Source organism: Erythrolamprus reginae, chromosome 6 (assembly GCF_031021105.1).
Source record: "Erythrolamprus reginae isolate rEryReg1 chromosome 6, rEryReg1.hap1, whole genome shotgun sequence".
In the NCBI taxonomy this organism is placed as follows: domain Eukaryota; kingdom Metazoa; phylum Chordata; class Lepidosauria; order Squamata; family Dipsadidae; genus Erythrolamprus; species Erythrolamprus reginae.
This window is the reverse complement of record NC_091955.1, coordinates 67643928-67663109: the sequence shown is the minus strand read 5'-3', so window position 1 is coordinate 67663109 and position 19182 is coordinate 67643928. Positions and strand designations below refer to the sequence as shown.

Genomic DNA, 19182 nt, shown 5'->3' with positions numbered 1-19182 from the left:
AGTTCGTTTTTTTCTCTTTCTTAACAACAGTAGTTAAATCTGAAACGTTGTATGGCAGGTGGTTGTCTGTTCAAATTTTAAAATATCAAAACACTTTAGCTTCTTCGTTTTCTATTTGTCTATTTTGTAATGCCACCAGTTCTTGCTTGCAGGCAAATGATATGTCTTGAAGATATTCCAAGGTATCTTTGTTACCGCTGTGTGAGGCCATTGTAGCTTAGTAGTATTATGGTCGCTTGCATAATAATATAACAGTCAAATGTTTAGACTGTATTTGGTATTTTAATTATCATTATCACCCTATGTCTAGGTGTATCTAAAGACTATTTAAACATTTTTTAGTTAAAAATTATTGATGGGAATGGTGTTTATGGGAGCTGGTGATAGTGTGAACTGGCCCTAAATCTTTCATCCCAATCTCTTTTAGGAGGAGCTGCCTGTCATCCTGAAACACGAAAAGAACCTTCAGAAACATATTCAGGATTGGAACGCCATCAAAAGCCGGTATTGGGGGTGGGAGAATACAATGATATAGAAAAATGGGGAAGGCTCAATGAAACCTTTAAAGGGGAGTAATGGGGAAAAGTGTCTTCAAATGTAGCTCAGGTTCCGCCAGGGGCTGACTGTGTTTTTGATAACAACACCTTAGCAACAAGATCTCTGCCATCCAAAGCCTTAGTCAGTTGAGAAGGGCATCATAGAAGTCAAACAAACAAAGAAAGAAAAAAGAAAGAAAGTATCAACTAATTTAACATTCTGAATTACAATTTCCTTGGATTTGAGATTTAGGGTTTGTGCGAGTTCGCCACAATGGCTTATGATATAATGCAATCAATCTACAGGAAATATAGCATCACGTGGGTGTTTGCATCTAGAATGTCAGTCTTAGGCCTCACAATAACAGCTGAAACCCTGATTATTAAGAAAATGTTTCATATCAAATGTATCCTGTTTCCTAATTTTGAAATACCATCAAATCTATGTTTCTTTCTTTTCTTTTTTTTTTAAATGCAGTCTAAACCAAGCTGCCAAGAATTCCGGTAACAGTGTTGGTGCTGTCACAACTTCAGGACCCTCGTCAGCTGCCTTGAAGTTGGAGAATCTGAAAGAGGAGGAAGAGGAGATGAAGAGGAGGGTGGAGCAGAGTAAGGTACTTATACATAGAAACAGCTTGATCAAGAATGTGTTGCTTTATCTTACTCTACTCTTCAATTCTGACATAAAAAACCATGCTTGTGTAAGAAATTCATCAAGTACAGGAGAGCTGAGAAATAAGTTTAAAAAATAAACTAGAAAGAATAGAGTGTTGATGTACCGTAGGTCTTTTTTATCACACAGTTCATCTGATTGGCTGTATTTAGATTATCTGGCGATGGAACCAGTCTCTACTATCAATTCTTTTGGGTAGCTTCCACAAGTGAGCTCAAAATGCCAAATTCTAATGTTTCTAATGATTGTCAACCCAAAACCTACCTGCTAAAATAAAACGATTGCAAAACTCCTGCATCTCATTATTCTACCTTAGAAAGTCACCATGGATCTTGTAATGGCTACCAATGGGAAGCATAAGAATCTGTTGGCTTCCATTAGTTGTATACATATAACCTCAGAGTCATGGCCATGCAGTTATATTCGAGAAGTACGCTACAAGCAGTGAAGGGCTACCAAAATTTTTACTACCACACTGTGGGTGCGGCTTATGCAGGACGCCCTGCATATTCTTTCAACATCTTTCAGATGGCATGGAGTGAGGTATCATAAATACGCCAATGATACCCAGTTATACATCTCCACCCCATGTCCAGTCAACGAAGCAGTGGAAGTGATGTGCCAGTGCCTGGAGGCTGTTGGCGCCTGGATGGCTGTCAACAAACTCAAACTCAACCCAGACAAGATGGAGTGGCTGTGGGTCTTGCCTCCCAAGGACAATTCCATCTGTCCGTCCATTACCCTGGGAGGGGAACTACTGACCCCCTCAGAGAGGTTTCGCAACTTGGGCGTCCTCCTCGATCCACAGCTGACATTGGAACATCATCTTTCGGATGTGGTGAGGAGGGTGTTTGCCCAGGTTCACCTGGTGCACCAGTTGCGGCCCTACTTGGACAGGGAGTCATTGCTCACATCGCTCATGCCCTCATCACCTCGAGGTTCAATTACTGCAACGCTCTCTACATGGGGCTACCTTTGAAAAGTGTTCGGAAACTTCAGATCGTGCAGAATGCAGCCACGACAGCCGTCGTGGGGCTTCCAAGATTCGCCCACGTTTCTTCAAAACTCCATGGTTTGCATTGGCTGCCGATCAGTTTCCAGTCACAATTCAAAGTGTTGGTCATGACCTTTAAAGCCCTACGTGGCATTGGACCAGATTAACTCCGGAACCGCCTGCTACCGCACAAATCCCAGTGACTGATAAGGTCCCACAGAGTTGGCCTTCTCCGGGTCCCGTCTACTAAACAATGTCGTTTGGCAGGCCCCAGAGGAAGAGCCTTCTCTGTGGCAGCCTCGGCCCTCTGGAACCAACTCCCCCCGGAGATCAGAACTGCACCCACCCTCCCTGTCTTTCGTAAACTACTCAAGACTCATTTATGCCGCCAGGCATGGGAGAGTTAAGATATTCCTTCCCCCTAGGCCATTACAAGTTATGCATGGTATGTTTGTGTGTATGTTTGGTTTTATAATAAGGGTTTTTAGTTGTTTTATTAATTGGATTGTTACATGCTGTTTTTATCATTGTTGTTAGCCGCCCCGAGTCTACGGAGAGGGGCGGCATACAAATCCAATAAATTTATTTTATTTATTTATTACTTAGATTTGTATGCCGCCCCTCTCCGAAGACTCGGGGCGGCTCACAACATGTAGAAACAAATCATAAGCAATCAGACAAATTTAAAATATTTAAATATTTAAAAAACCCATATACTAACAGTCATACACACAGACATACCATGCATAAATTAAACGTGCCCAGGGGGAGATGTTTCAGTTCCCCCATGCCTGACGGCAAAGGTGGGTTTTAAGGAGTTTACGGAAGGCAAGAAGAGTAGGGGCAGTTCTAATCTCCGGGGGGAGTTGGTTCCAGAGGGCCGGGGCCGCCACAGAGAAGGCTCTTCCCCTGGGGCCCGCCAACCGACATTGTTTAGTTGACGGGACCCGGAGAAGGCCCACTCTGTGGGACCTAATCGGTCGCTGGGATTCGTGCGGCAGGAGGCGGTCTCGGAGATATTCTGGTCCAATGCCATGAAGGGCTTTAAAGGTCATAACCAACACTTTGAATTGTGACCGGAAATTGATCGGCAGCCAATGCAGACTGCGGAGTGATGGTGAAACATGGGCATACCTAGGTAGGCCCATGACTGCTCTCGCAGCTGCATTTTGCACGATCTGAAGTTTCCGAACACTTTTCAAAGGTAGCCCCATGTAGAGAGCATTACAGTAGTCGAACCTCGAGGTGATGAGGGCATGAGTGACTGTGAGCAATGAGTCCCGGTCCAGATAGGGCCGCAACTGGTGCACCAGGCGAACCTGGGCAAACGCCCCCCTCGCCACAGCTGAAAGATGTTGTTCTAATGTGAGCTGTGGATCGAGGAGGACGCCCAAGTTGCGGACCCTCTCTGAGGGGGTCAACAATTCCCCCCCCAGGGTGATGGACGGACAGATGGGATCGTCCTTGGGAGGCAGAACCCACAGCCACTCCGTCTTATCCGGGTTGAGCTTGAGTCTGTTGACACCCATCCAGGCCCCAACAGCCTCCAGGCACCGGCACATCACTTCCACCGCTTCGTTGACTGGGCATGGGGTGGAGATGTAAAGCTGGGTATCATCCGCATATTGATGATACCTCACCCCATGCCCCTGAATTATCTCACCCAGCGGTTTCATGTAGATGTTGAATAGCAGGGGGGAGAGGACCGACCCCTGAGGCACCCCACAAGGGAGAAACCTCGGAGCCGACCTCTGACCCCCCACTAACACCGACTGCGACCGACCGGAGAGGTAGGAGGAGAACCACTGGAGAACAGTGCCTCCCACTCCCAACCCCTCCAGTCGGCGCAGAAGGATACCATGGTCGATGGTATCGAAAGCCGCTGAGAGGTCAAGGAGCACCAGGACAGAGGATAAACCCCTGTCCCGGGCCCGCCAGAGATCATCCATCAACGCGACCAAAGCGGTTTCCGTGCTGTAACCGGGCCTGAAACCCGACTGCTGGGGACCTAGATAATCGGCTTCTTCCAAGGACCGCTGGAGCTGGAGTGCCACCACCTTCTCGACAGCCTTCCCCATAAAGGGAAGGTTGGAGACTGGACGATAGTTGTTAAGTACGGCTGGGTCCAGGGAGGGCTTCTTGAGGAGGGGGCGCACAAGCGCTTCTTTATAGAGTGATGGAAAAACTCCCCTCCCCAAGGAAGCGTTGGTAATCTCCTGGGCCCAGCTCCGTGTCACCTCCCTGCTGGCCGAAACCAACCAGGAGGGACACGGATCCAGTAAACAGGTGGCAGAACTCACAGCTCCAATGGCCTTGTCCACTTCATCAGGTGTCACCAGATCAAACTCTTCCCAGACAGGTGGACAAGTACGTGCCCCAGTCACCTCGACTGACTCGTTGTCAGTCGACTCTGTTTTACAATTGGAGTCGAGGTCGGCTCGGATCCGAGCGACTTTATCAGCGAAAAACGTGTTAAAGTCCTCGGCACTACTCTGTAAGGGCTCCCCAACTCCCCCCTGATTAAGAAGGGAGCGGGTCACCCTAAACAGAGCGGCCGGGCGGGATTCCGCTGATGCAATCAAGGCGGCATGGTACGCGCATCTTGCCGCCTTGAGCGCCACTTTGTAAGTCTTAATAAAAGCTCTTACAAGTGTTCGGTCGGATTCAGACCTACTCTTCCTCCATCGCTTCTCTAGACGTCTCTTCTGGCGTTTCAACTCCCGGAGCTCCTCGTTGAACCATGGAGCTCTACGGGGTCTAGCGCCTCGGAGAGGTCGCAAAGGCGCAATCCGGTCAAGAGCCTCCGCTGCGGCCTTGTTCCAGGCCTCCGCAAGAGACTCTGCCGAACTGTGGACAAGTGCCTCTGGTATAACCCCAAGCGCCGTCTGAAAGCCCTCAGGGTCCATCAGGCGTCTGGGGCGGAACATCTTAATTAGTTCCGCCTCCCTGCGGGGAAGGATTGGAGCCAGGAAGTCAAGCCGTAGTAGGAAATGGTCTGACCATGACAAAGGCAACGCATCTAAGCCCCTTAGTCTCAGACCATTACTCAGTTGCTCAGAAAGGAATACCATGTCAGGTGCGTGTCCTCCCTCGTGAGTCGGACCCTGAACTACTTGAGTCAGGTCCATGGCTGTCATGGTGGCCATGAACTCCTGTGCCAACCCAGAGGTTTCGCCGAGTGACGGCAGATTGAAGTCCCCCAGGACAATAAGTCCGGGGAACTCCACCGCCAACCCGGCTACTTCCTCGAGTAGCACAGGCAGGGCTTTTGACACGCAGCTGGGAGGCAGGTACGTGAGAAATAAGCCCACCTGAACCCCTAAGTCCAACCTCATCAAGAGAGACTCGCAACCCGCAATTTCCGGAGCAATGAGTCTACGCAGGCAAAGGCTCTCCCTGGCAACAATAGCCACTCCTCCCCCCCTTCCCTGGGGTCGAGGTTGATGCCATATCTGAAACCCGGCTGGGCAAATTTCAGAGAGGGGAACACCTCCCTCCGGGCCCAGCCAGGTTTCAGTAATACAAGCCAGGTCGGCCTCCTCATCCAGGATCAGGTCCCGGATGAGGAGAGCTTTATTTACCACCAATGAATGAATGAATGAATGAATGAATAAATAAATAAATAAAGTAAATAAATTAAGTAAATTAAGTAAATTAAGTAAATTAAGTAAATTAAGTAAATTAAGTAAATAAATAAATTAAATAAATAAATAAATAAAGCTCCATTTTCACTACCCTACTGCGTTCCCCACCCCACCGTCCGAGCAGTAGCCCACCCCTGACTACAAGTATACTCCCTATCTGTATTAGGAGTCTGTTGATGCTGTAATGCAGATTCCCGATCATGGCAATTTTAAGACGCATGCATTTCAACTCCCAGAATTCTCCAGCCAGCCATGGGAAATTCTGGGAGTTAAAGTTCCTAGGTTGGGAAACGTGTCAATGCCGCCTAGATTGGGAAACTCTGCTGGAATGAATGAATATCAAGAAATATAGTGATGAAATTTTATGTTTAATTTTTCACAAGTGTGTCAAGGAATAATACTTCCCAATACTATTCCAGGATGAATATTTGGCTGATTTATATCATTTTTCAACCAAGGAAGACAGCTATGCTAAGTACTTTATCAAAGTAAGATTTAATTCCTTTTCTTGACTATTCTACTTTTGTTTCATTTATGTTATATTTTAAAAAGCATGTAACTTCTCAAAATTTCATATCTCCATAGACAAGACTTGTAGGAAAAATACTAATTTAGAATTACAATTCTGTTTGCTCGCTTATATGTGACAGTTGTTGGAAATCCAGGCAGAATATCACCAGAAGTCTCTGGAATCTCTAAATTCCAGCTTGGCAGAGCTAATGAGTTCTCACAACCAAACAGGTACAACCTGAGATGCATTTTATGATATGACGCATTAGGAATACATAAATTGTTATTATTCAGCTAGAGCTTTGAGTATCTTAAACAGGAAGGGCTGCAAATACAGTATGTGGGAACTGAACATTAATACTTTTGGCAGGGGAACTCTCTGGTTATCTGCTTAGATATGATCCTTTTTAATTGATGTTTGCATTAACTGACGTTTGCATTAACCTATGGTAGTCAGGTAGAAATGGCTTCAGCTTTTTTTCTGTGTACATAAAAAAAACCTCATTTCCCTGTCATCAGGGAAATGAGAAGGAAAATATTACATAAGTGGTATTTTACTCCCGTTCAACTCGCACACTTTCAGCAGAAGGTCAGGGGGAATTGTTGGCATGGGTGTCAAGATAAAGGAGTGTTTATGCATATGTTTTGGGAATGCCCAATAGTGTAGGAATTTTGGCAAAAAGTGCAAGAGGACATCAATAGAATGCTAAATATACGATGGACAATCACTAAGGAAATGGCAGTACTAGTTAAAAGCAATGCGAAGGGAGAATTTAGAGAAATAAAAAAAAAGCAGCAATAGAAAGCACTCAGGCAGTAATAGTTTTGGGTTGGAAGGATGCGACAAAATGGACAATGCAAAATTGGTATAGGTACATGGTGGATCATATTCAATTTGAAATTATGGATAAAAGGATAAATTCGGATAATGAAACTGAGATGGGACAACTGATGGGACAGTGGGACAAGGTAAGACGATATATGACGAGCAGAATCCGAGACCAAGCTACAAGAAATAAATTGGAATCACTCTATATTAATGTAAATAGATATATTGCTCTTGGGTCAAGTGGACTATACAAGAAACACCCCCGATTTGGTGGTGGGGAATGTGTGTGTGTCTGGGTGGTGGGCACTTTTCATTATGCACTGTTTTATGTTGTGTGTAATATAAATTGTTAAAAATTAATTTAAAATTAAAAAAAAAACATTAAAAAAACTGATATTAACCCAGAAGAGTAGAGAGATGATGTCTCTGGAAGTTAATAGACAAACATTCTTTAATCTTTGTCCTTTCCCTTCCTTCCTCCTTCCTTGCTTAGATGCTCCTTTTTCATCAGATACGGCTCTACCACGTGTATATGGCATGTCATTAGAGACTCACCTGAAGGCTGCTGGACAAGAGATTGCACTTCCCATTGAAGCCTGTGTAATGATGTTGTTGACCACAGGTATGCAGGAAGAGGTAGGTGCCACCTTCTATCCAGCCATTCATTTGCCACGGACCTCCCTGGCCTCTCTCTTATTTTTATTTCTTCTTTTAGGGGCTCTTCCGGTTGGCAGCAGGAGCTTCTGTGCTGAAGAAACTAAAATACTGTCTTGACAGTGGCTTAAGTAGTCTGGATGAATTCTATGCAGACCCTCATGCTGTGGCAGGTAGGTGATCAGAAGCACTGAAGAGATCTTGCCTGAGACAGCACACATTGTGTGGGATGCTACACATCCTCTTCACAACCTCTTTTCCTTATTATCCTCTGGGAGGAGGCTTTGTGGTTTTTGAAGCAGAACATCCAGATTCGGTTGCAGTGTTGTTCCAAACAGTAACCTTGCGAACTCTCAAACTTCCTCTTTCCAATATGTATTCAAGATGGAGAATGATTAATATATGTTTATATGGGTCTAGGCAGTGATGGGCTCCTACGGGAATGGTCAGGAACGCAGTTCCGGTAGCAAAATTTGGAGCTCCACCCCAGAGCACCCAATTTGCACCGAAAGATGTTGTAACAAAATGCATAAGCCATGCCCACAGTGTGGTAGTAAAAGTTTTGGTACCCCATCGCTGGATCTAGGTCAGGTGTGGGCTACCGCCCGGATGGGGTTGAACGCAGTGGGGTAGCGAAAATGGAGCTTCACCCCAAAGCACCCAATTTGCACTGAAAGATGTTGAAATAAAATGCAGGGCATCCTGCATAAGCCACGCCCACAGTGTGGTAGTAAAACTTTTGGTAGCCCTTCACGGGTCTGTTCTGTCGAGCTCTCTGGTAGAATCCTCCCAAAAATGCACAGATACAATTTCAGACACACACACGTTTGAAAATTCAAAACAATGTTCTTTATACCGAAAATGCAAATAAACAGAGCACTCTTTTTGTATAGCAAAGAGCACTGGTCTCCAAACAAACTGATAATTTGTACAAGTCCCTTATCAGTTCTGTGATACTTAACTTGCAGCTGTGAGGCAATTCACAGTCCTTCTTCTTTCACAAAGTGAAACACACTTTGCTCTGGTTTAGTTTCAAAGCAGGGAAAAATCAGCACACAAAGATCAAAGTCAGCAAAGCAGTCATGAAACACAATGATCAGATAATCCTCCACAATGGCCAAACCCACAGGCTGCTATTTATAGCAACCTCACTAATGACCACAGCCCCACCCAATCACAGGTGGCCTCATTTTCTTTGATAATAATCTCTCAGTTGTTGTTGCCTATGCATCGCTCTCTGCATGTGTGGCTGTATCATTAACTCTTGTTCTGAATCCAAGGAGGAGCTAGATAATTGATCTCCTTCTGAGCTGTCTGCCACACTCTCCTCCTCCCTGTCACTCATGTCTTCTTGGTCAGAGGAGCCTTCATCAGCAGATTCCACCAAGGGCAAAACAGGCCTGCAGCATGTGGATCTCTCCCCCACATCCACAGTCCTTGGGGCAGGAGTTGGGCCAGAGCTAACCACAACAGGGTCTAAGTACGTACGGATGGATGGATGGATGGATGGATGGATGGATGTTATGTATGTGGAGCCCTGGTGGTGCAATGGTTAGAGTGCAGTACTACAGGTCACTTCAGTTGACTACTAGCTGCAGTTCGGCGGTTCAAATCTCACCAGGCTCAAGGTTCACTCAGCTTTCCATCCTTCCCTGGTTGGTAAAATGAGGACCCAGATTGTTGGGGGCAATATGCTGATTCTGTAAACCGCTTAGAGTGGGCACTATGGAGCGGTATAAAAGTCTAAGTGTCATTGCTATTGCTATGTGTACACTTTAGAGAGTAGGCAACAGAATTTCATTTTTATTGTGCCAGTGTGCCCACAGTAAAAAAAAATGGCAACAAAGGTTTATATATCTATCATCTATTGTCAAAGAGGTTTTCAGTAAAATTTGAGTAGAGCAAAGCAAAAGCAAAGCACACTGTTCTAGCACCTCCAATCTCCTAAAGCAACCTTCCCTTGCTGCTTCACAGGATAATAAAAGTATTTACTTTGAATAACATTAAATGTGGCAAGTTTACACAGCATAATTCCATCTTTCCCTCAGACAGCAGTAAATAACTTAAGGTTCTTTAGACAATTTGGAAAACAGTTCCCAAACTCTGGTCACTTATTACAATACTGGTTTCTCCTAATATTGAAACATTCAACACATACCAGGCAATTTACATTTTGTTTTACAGCTCAGTAGCCACACTGTGTCAGAACCAAACTTTTTTTTTGCTTCTAGGTGCACTAAAATGTTACCTACGAGAATTGCCACAGCCGTTGATGACGTCTGAACTCTATGATGATTGGCTGAAAGCTGCCTGGTGAGTTGGAAAATAAAAAGACAGGCTTAAGCACACTATAATTCTTTCAGTCTTTGGTTGAGTTTTATTTATCTGACAAATTAATACTTAGCGCCTTGTTTACATTTGTAAGACAGTTATAAAATCTATTTTCTCCCCAGATATGCAGTGGATATCATAAGTTTAGACAGTCCTGTTTAAAATGCCATGTTTTTACGATGTAAGATTTTTCCTTTTTACATCTCAAAAACCCAGCATTAAAATTTTAATGGGTGTGTAAAGTTCTTATAGCCACTTTATATGCTGGCACAGTTCAGGCTGCACGGCCATTAAGAAAGTGCAGGTATTCTCATCTCAAGTTAATAAAGAGATTTAAAAATTGAAAGGGAAGGTTTGCCTATTTGCCGATGACTCTAAAGTGTGCAATAGGGTTGATATTCCTGGAGGCGTCTGTAATATGGTAAATGATTTAGCTTTACTAGATAAATGGTCAAAGCAATGGAAACCGCAGTTTAATGTTTCCAAATGTAAAATAATGCACTTGGGGAAAAGAAATCCTCAATCTGAGTATTGTATTGGCAGTTCTGTGTTAGCAAAAAACTTCAGAAGAAAAGGATTTAGGGCTAGTGATTTCTGACAGTCTCAAAATGGGTGAACAGTGCAGTCAGGCGGTAGGGAAAGCAAGTAGGATGCTTGGCTGCATAGCTAGAGGTATAACAAGCAGGAAGAGGGAGATTATGATCCTGCTATATAGAGCGCTGGTGAGACCACATTTTGAATACTGTGTTCAGTTCTGGAGACCTCACCTACAAAAAGATATTGACAAAATTGAACGGGTCCAAAGACGGGCTACAAGAATGGTGGAAGGTCTTAAGCATAAAACGTATCAGGAAAGACTTAATGAACTCAATCTGTATAGTCTGGAGGACAGAAGGAATAGGGGGGACATGACTGAAACATTTAAATATGTTAAAGGGTTACATAAGGTCCAGGAGGGAAGTGTTTTTAATAGGAAAGTGAACACAAGAACAAGGGGACACAATCTGAAGTTAGTTGGGGGAAAGATCAAAAACAACATGAGAAAATATTATTTTACTGAAAGAGTAGTAGATCCTTGGAACAAATTTCCAGCAGACGTGGTAGATAAATCCAAAGTAACTGAATTTAAACATGCCTGGGATAAACATATATCCATCCTAAGATAAAATACAGAAAATAGTATAAGGGCAGACTAGATGGACCATGAGGTCTTTTTCTGCCATCAGTCTTCTATGTTTCTATGTTTCTAAAGGAAATTCTATATTTCAGCAGAGATCTTTAAAAAAAAAACAAACAGCTCCCAGAAATATATCCCATTTTGTTTCTAGTTCAAATTATTCAGCCTAGTTCTAGTCCTATTCAATTTCCCATAGGCAGATATTTAGAACAATGACAACCCAACAACAAGCCAGAAATATTTCCCACTGTTCAAATAGAATAGAATAGAATTTTATTCACCAAGTATGATTGGACACACAAGGAATTTGTCTTGATGCACATGTTTTCAGTATACATAAAAGAAAAGATAAATTTGCCAAGAATCTTAAGGTACAACACTTAATGATAGTCCGGGTACATATAAAAGCAATCAAATCGTATTAGGAACCGGTCAATATTAATTGTAAGGATACAAGCAACAATTTATATTGACTGGTTCCATATACTATGATGTGATTACTTATTTTTGTGTATAACAAACATATTGTTTGTGTGTAATTGTAAATCTACGGATAAATGTTCATAGTAATGGTGATTAATTTATTTTCTAAGAAACTGTCAAAAAATCTTCCTTCTAACACATGAAGTTACAAAAAAAAGTGTAATATAGTCTGATCCATAAAATATAGAGACAACCAGTGGTTGGAATTTAGAATAAACTGTAGAAACCTGAGATTGAATCTCAGCTCAAGCAATTCACTCTGACAATCAAATATACTTTCAAATCAAAGTTCCTTTGCATTGAACTTGACTCCTGAAAATTTCATGGACATGTCTGTGTAATTTCTTGGCAACAACATGAAATGGTGTTCCATTTCTTCTTTCCATTAAAACAAACAGTCCAGAAATTAACCTTAGTATTCCCAGAAGACACCCCCTTGTGAATATTAACCAGACCCACTCAACTTATTTGGCTTCTACCATCAGAGAAGCTCAGCTAGGTGCTTCCACCAACTGAGAGCTAAAGACTGCTTTGGTGGCACAGTGGTTAGAATGCAGTATTGCAGGTTAATTCTGCCAATTGCCAGCAGTTCGATTCTGACTGGTTGACTCAGCATTTCATCCTTCCAAGGTTGGTAAAATGAACACCCAGATTGTTGGGGGCGAAATAATGATTCTGTAAAGCACTTAGAGAGACCTGTAAAGCACTATGAAGTGATATTTAAGTCTAAGTACTATTGCTATTGCCAGAGAGGATTGCTCCATTCATATCTGAGAAGCCTTAGAAGATGTAAATGAAAAGAAATACAGCCAGAATCTGATTACATTGTCCTTTACTTATTAGGCAATATAAAATAATTTGAGAAATTCTCACAAGCGCTATTATCCTTTTTATTTTCAAGTTGTTCTGACCTTCCTTTTTAATAATAATAATAATAATAACAACAACAACATCAAGAACAACAACAACATCCTCTTTTTTTTTCTTTTTCAGTGCCAAGGAACCAGAAATTAGACTAGAGTGCCTAAAAGATGTTTGTAAGCTTCTTCCCAAAGACAACTATAACAACCTGAGGTATGACATAGATCTAATTTTCTAAAACTTTCAAGGATCAATTTTAAGTTTTATTACAATGTATAATAATATTCTTGAATTTTTGCATAGCTGGCTCGATAATCCTGTGGAGTTAAAATCCACAAGTCTTAAAATGTCCAAGTTTGTGGACCCTGACTTATAGGCTTACTTAAATGAAGTTATAAAACTTTTCTCCCACTTGTCTTTCTGTGACAGGTCAAAATTTAATAGGAAAAACTCAAGAATCCTAAGAAAACCAAAGCACTAAGTTTTGCTTTTATATATCACTTTTTGTAGGTACCTGATTCGTTTTTTAGCCAAGCTGGCTGAACAACAGGAAGTTAATAAAATGTCCCCAAGCAACATCGCCATTGTCTTAGGACCCAACCTACTGTGGCCCCAAGAGAATGAAAGGTAAAGTATAGATGTCCCAGAAGACAATATATTGTGGGTTTCATATAATATATGCTTATTGAGAACTACCTCTCTTATTTCACACATTCTCTGTATATACATAATACATTGTACCAAAAATGATATATGTTACTCTCTTCCAATCTTGGTACTCCCTATCAGATGTATTAAACCATAATGCTCATTATTTCCCAGCCAGGAGCATTACTGTTGGGAATTTTATCACAAATCAACTACGGACCCACAGGATAGATAAAGGAAAGTCATCCAGGGCAAATTATTGTAAAACTGGGGAATATTTGGAAAGTGCACCTTATTTCATCACAGCAACTATGTGATTACAGCAGTTTAATTTTTGTGATTTCAACATTACTCATTCAAAGACCTTGCTGGGAACTTTTTCTTTATTTGTAATATAAAGAAGAAAGTCTTAATTTATTTTTCAGCCATGCCAAACCAATCAAGCAAGTGGCTGGTAGTTTAAGCAGATACATAAACAGATCCCAACTCCCTTGCACAGGTTTCAACTATCCAAAAACTAGATATAATTTTTTTAAAAAACTGTAAAGAACTTCATAAATAATTAGTTAAGCTATTAAATAATTCCTTGCCTAAAGTAATGATACTGTCAATATATTCTTTATAGAATAAGTTTAGTACCACATAAATATAAAAAAGCATTCACCCAAATGGAGAATATAGTATTGTTAAATTATTTACAGTATAAATATAAATGCACTTATTACAATCAGGTTAAATCTTATTAGATGTTCAGAGATCAAACTGCAGAACAGTCTGATATTTATATGCTAACAAGTTGGTGAACCCTACCTGTAAAGGTGAGAAAGGTAGATTGGGAGAAATATAGAATATTGCTTCAGAATCTGCTCAGAGTTGGTTTTTGGCTTCTTTCTCCCAGGTCCCAAGTGCAGCTAGACCTAGCTTCTGTAACCTCCATCCAAGTTGTGGGAGTTGTGGAGCCTCTCATACAAAATGCTGAGATCCTCTTTCCAGGAGGTAACTTGAATTCTTTTTTTTTTCCTCTCAGGGAAAATTTGACTCTTCCACAAAAGTTGTCAACAGACACATACAGGGTGCGTTCCAAAAGTAAAGCATTTTTTTTTAAAAAAGTAATTTATTGAACAGATTTGCACAAGCACTTAAAATTCTTCAAAGTACTGTCCTTGGGCCTCTACACATTTTTTCCAGTGACTCTGCCATGACCAGTACGCACCCTCGAAGGCGTCTTTGGAGACCTCTCACAAGGTCTTTGTCATGGCTGATCGGATCTCTTCTATGGGTTCCTTTCAAAGCTGCCTTAATCCGAGGGAACAAAAAGAACTCTGCTGGGGTGACATCAGGACTATAGAGAGGGTGGGGCAGCGTTGGCAGCTGGTGTTTGGCCAGGAACTCGCAGACTCGTAGTGCGTTGTGGCAAAGCACATTTTTCGTCCATAGAAGAGATCCAATCAGCCATGATGAAGACACCTTCCAGTCATGGCAGAGTCGCTGGAAAAAATGTATAGAAGCCCAAGGACAGTACTTTGAAGAATTTTAAGTGTTTGTGCATATCTGTTCAATAAATTACTTTTAAAAGAAATAATTACCTTTGGAACGCACCCTATATAGTTGGTACCCAGTTGAAAAGCTTAGGGCAGTGATGGTGAACCTTTTTTTTCCTTGGGTGCTGAAAAAGCATGAGCGCGCTCTATGGCACATGTCCGAGTGCCCACACCCATAATTCAATGCCTGGGAAGGGCGAAAACAGTTTTCCCCACCTCCCGGAGACCCTCTGGAGGCTGGAAACGGCCTGTTTCCCAACTTCTGATGGATCCAGTAGGCTTGTGTTTCACCCTCCTCAGGCTCCAAAGCCTTCCTTGGAACTGGGGGAGGGTAAAAACGCCCTCCCCCGTCCTCCCAGAGGCTCTCTGGAAGCCAAAAATGCCCTACGCTACGGAGCCTCTATGTGAGCCAAAAATCGGCTGGCCAGCACATACATGCATGTTGGAGCTGAGCTAGAGCAACAGCTCGTGTGCCAGCAGATGTGGCTCCGCGTGCCACCTGTGGCACCCATGCCATAGGTTCACCATCACTGGCTTAGGGAGACCGGAAATTGAAATTAATAAATAATACTGTAAATTTGTTAGTCATTACGAAAAATAAATCTCTGTTTTCCTTATGGAATAACTATGCATTGCAATTTTATCATGTACTACAGTGTCTTTCTTTGTCATGCAAGTTTCAATAGCAAGATTTTTATTATCCAGGGTTAGAATAAGAGTTGCAAAATGTGTGTGTATTTGTGTGTATGTGTAAGGGCTCTTAACTGCCTCTTTGGAGCAAAAGAAATCTACAATTTATATTAATGATGTTTAGTATTTAAAAGCAATACTGTATAAAGGTGGCTAGACAAATGGCTTTAAAAATACTCCATACTTTTAAAGATATAGGGGTAAAAACTGTGTATAGATGAACCATTCTTGGGGAGAACTCAAATCAGTGGCAGATGCAGAAAGAAGCTGCATAAGGATGATTTAATCAAGTATGAATTATATGCAGTTTCCAACACTTCTGAAAGGAACATCTAAGGCACTTCATAAAATTATGCATTGAACAGAGATGGGTTCCAGATTTTATGAAACAGCGAGGCGGAAGGAATCAACAATCAACCTTCTGCTGCTAGAGAGAACTGCAGAACACTATAATAGCTTTTATACGTTCAGACTGTCTCATTCATTTTTCTTTCTTTCTTTTTTTCTTAAGATATTGACTTTGATGTCTCCAGTCTGTTCACTCCTCCATTAGACATCAAAAATAAAAACATCCCCACTGTAGAAGAATCTACAGCAGTATTTCTGCCTTCAGAATCTAATACCCCTATGCCTGAAGAAAGGTATGCATAGACAAATATAACCTTCAGCTGTGCTTTTGGTTTTTAGTTTTACAAGAATGCTGAGAATGAAAATGCGGCGAAAGTATTCATCTGAGTTAGCATCTGGATAGCAGCATAAATATAAACATAGAACATGTGGTCACAGTTACTCTAATATAGATTGAATACATTGTGGGTTTTTTTGTTATATCACTTCCTTTAAGAAAGGTAGCGATATATTTCAATTACAAAATCTTCAAAGTCAAATATAATTTTTCTTTTGTTGTGACGTGCCCTTTTACCTATCCCAATAGCACACGGTTGCATTGTTTATTTAATACACTAGTTTCAAATAGACAGGGTGCTAGTCATAGCCTGGCTTAATAAAACATTTGTAAAAATAATAAAGGAGGAATCAAATAAATAATCATTATACTTAACATAAGGATCTGGTTCATATCCTACTCTAAGAAAAAGGCTGGATTTCTAATAAAAAGTAACTAATCAATCACAACCTACTCTATCTTACTTTAGTCTACTCTATTGTGCATTGCTCTGCAGCAGCCATATTGTTGATGCTTACAGATTTTTTAAAAAGCCTCCATAGAAGAGGACTTTCCTCAACCATCATTATGAGATAGGATATAATTTAAAGCATTTTTACCTGACCTTGTAATACTAATAGTCAGTATAGTATAAAAAGCAGGACCAATGATCCGTCACTCAAGCTCACATTTTTAAAAAACCCAAAGACAAACAAATTAGCAAAAGAGAAAAGGAGAAAACACAATTTAGGAATCAATTTTTAAAACTTATTCTTTGGGATACACAAAGAAACTTTCAGCTGTTCGTCACTAGTCAGTGAATGGAATAAAACATCATTTTAATCTTCCTGAAACAGAGGTCAGCCACCAATTTAGTGATTTGAAGGATGATATCAAAAAATTAAGAATGGAAATATTTCTGTAATTTATATGTATACTAATTGTTTTTGGAAGCCTGCAAATGAGAATTTATGACTTTTCCACGTTGGCAGGAAAAATGCTGAGGTTATTCCAGAAACAGTGTCCTCAAAAGTGACCCAGTCATCTACTGAAACAATAATCAGTCCACCTACGTCTGTTTCTGCTGATGAGACTTCACGAAAAAGTAAGTTTAATTGTACTACCATAGTAATCATTTTACCTCTCTTATTGACACCAGCTGCCAATGTCCCCACATCATTGAAGAATTCTTCAAGTGGGATCACACAAAATACACGCATTAAGTCCAAGACAATGGTACTATTCTGTATTCTGTATTCTGAAAACATAGCTTGTACTTTGGGAGATTCAGAAAGGTTTTAGTTGTGCAGTGTTCCTCTGAATTTTACAGATATTTGATGATAACATCTCATATGGATACTTTCCCTACTTCTTTTTTATTTTTTTTAATTAAACATATTTTGATTGACAGAAATGGAAGCTATCTGGGAATATGCAATGCCATGTTACCTGTTGGCTGTTTTATTCTGATTACCTCCCTACCATTCTGCCATTCATAGTTGCCTTTTGTTTTACTGTCCTGTTCAGAAAACCCATGACTAACAAGGTTGACTAACTAGCACACAACTCTGTAGATACTTTGAAGTGGCAAGACCAGATGAAATAGAAGGAAACATGTAGAAAATTCATACTGCCGATTGATAAGATTGGTTATAATCTGTCTTAAATATAGATTTCAGTTTACTCCACAATTCTGGTATTCTTAGGAACCACACAAATAATACAATATAATTCTTTATTGGCCAAGTGGGATTGGACACATAAGGAATTTGTCTTTGGTGCATATGCTCTCAGCATACATAAAAGAAAATATACATTTGTCAAGAATCACTTAATGATTGTCATGGGGGTCAAATAAGCAACGAGGAAACAATCAATATTAATAAAACTCTCAAGCAACAAGTTACGGTCATACAATCATAAGTGGGAGGATATGGGTGATAGGAATGATGAGAAAAAACTAGTAGTAATAGTGCAGACTTAGTAAATAGTTTGACAGTGTTGAGGGAATTATTTGTTTAGCAAAGTGATGGCATTTGGGGAAAAAACTGTTCTTATGTCCAGTTGTCTTCGTGTGCAGTGTTCTGTAGTGACATTTTGAGGGTAGGAGTTGAAACAGTTTATGTCCAGGATGCGAGGGGTCAGTAAATATTTTCACGGCCCTCTTTTTGACTTGTGCAGTATACAGGTCCTCAATGGAAGGCAGGTTGGCAGCAATTGTTTTTTCTGCAGTTCTGATTGTCCTCTGAAGTCTGTGTCGGTCTTGTTGGCTTTCAGAGTTATTCATGCAGAGCACAGACACAATTGTTAGAATAAAACAATGTCTAAAATTTTATTATTCTTTCTTTCATTCTCCTTTACAGCAAAGCGATTGGCTCCACCCAGACCCACCATGCCTCCGCCCCATCCTCAAACCACGCCACCTGTCCACCGTCAGATGGCTCCTCCTCCTCCTCCTCCAGACTCTTCCTCCATCCCTAAAGCCATGCCTCGAAGAACAGTAGTGGCATCGGCACGAGCTCCAGGCGTGCCACCACCACTTCCTCCCCAGCCTGCCAGACGGCACAGTCACAAAGCTCCGCCATCACCCAGGCCTCCTTCAGAAGCTACGAACAATAAGGTGGTTTCGTCGGAAGAGGATTCTACCAATGTCGGCAGTAGAGAAACGCCCAAAGATTCTGTAAATGTGAAGAAAGAAGCCAATGAAGGAAAGGACAGCTCTCCCCCTGCTGCTACTCAGAAAGTAGAAACTCTGGAGAACGCCTGAGAGGAAGCGTTTCACTGGCTTTGCTTTTGCCTATCCAGTTCGTTGCAATTCCTTCTGCCTAGTATTTTGTTAAGATGTTCCTCAAATGCATCAAGGGCGTGTCTCTTGGAACCCTTATGTATGGTCATCTATTTAAATCAAACAACCCCCCCACATCCAAAATAAATAGAAAATTCTCTT

At 41.4% G+C, this 19182-nt stretch overlaps 1 protein-coding gene across 1 annotated transcript in view; it reads left to right on the top strand.

The window, feature by feature from the left end:
* The window catches only part of SH3BP1 (SH3 domain binding protein 1), a 50455-nt gene extending 31280 nt beyond the window's left edge, over window positions 1-19175 (top strand). The window contains exons 6-18 of the mRNA XM_070754817.1: window positions 428-504; window positions 1015-1150; window positions 6267-6335; window positions 6498-6588; window positions 7680-7822; window positions 7902-8013; window positions 10072-10153; window positions 12825-12905; window positions 13203-13319; window positions 14239-14336; window positions 16083-16212; window positions 17228-17340; window positions 18599-19175. Coding sequence (XP_070610918.1) covers window positions 428-504; window positions 1015-1150; window positions 6267-6335; window positions 6498-6588; window positions 7680-7822; window positions 7902-8013; window positions 10072-10153; window positions 12825-12905; window positions 13203-13319; window positions 14239-14336; window positions 16083-16212; window positions 17228-17340; window positions 18599-19002 — 1653 coding nt within the window. The 3' untranslated portion in view covers window positions 19003-19175. The remainder of the gene's footprint in view (window positions 1-427; window positions 505-1014; window positions 1151-6266; window positions 6336-6497; window positions 6589-7679; window positions 7823-7901; window positions 8014-10071; window positions 10154-12824; window positions 12906-13202; window positions 13320-14238; window positions 14337-16082; window positions 16213-17227; window positions 17341-18598) is intronic.
* Window positions 19176-19182: the final 7 nt, after the last annotated feature.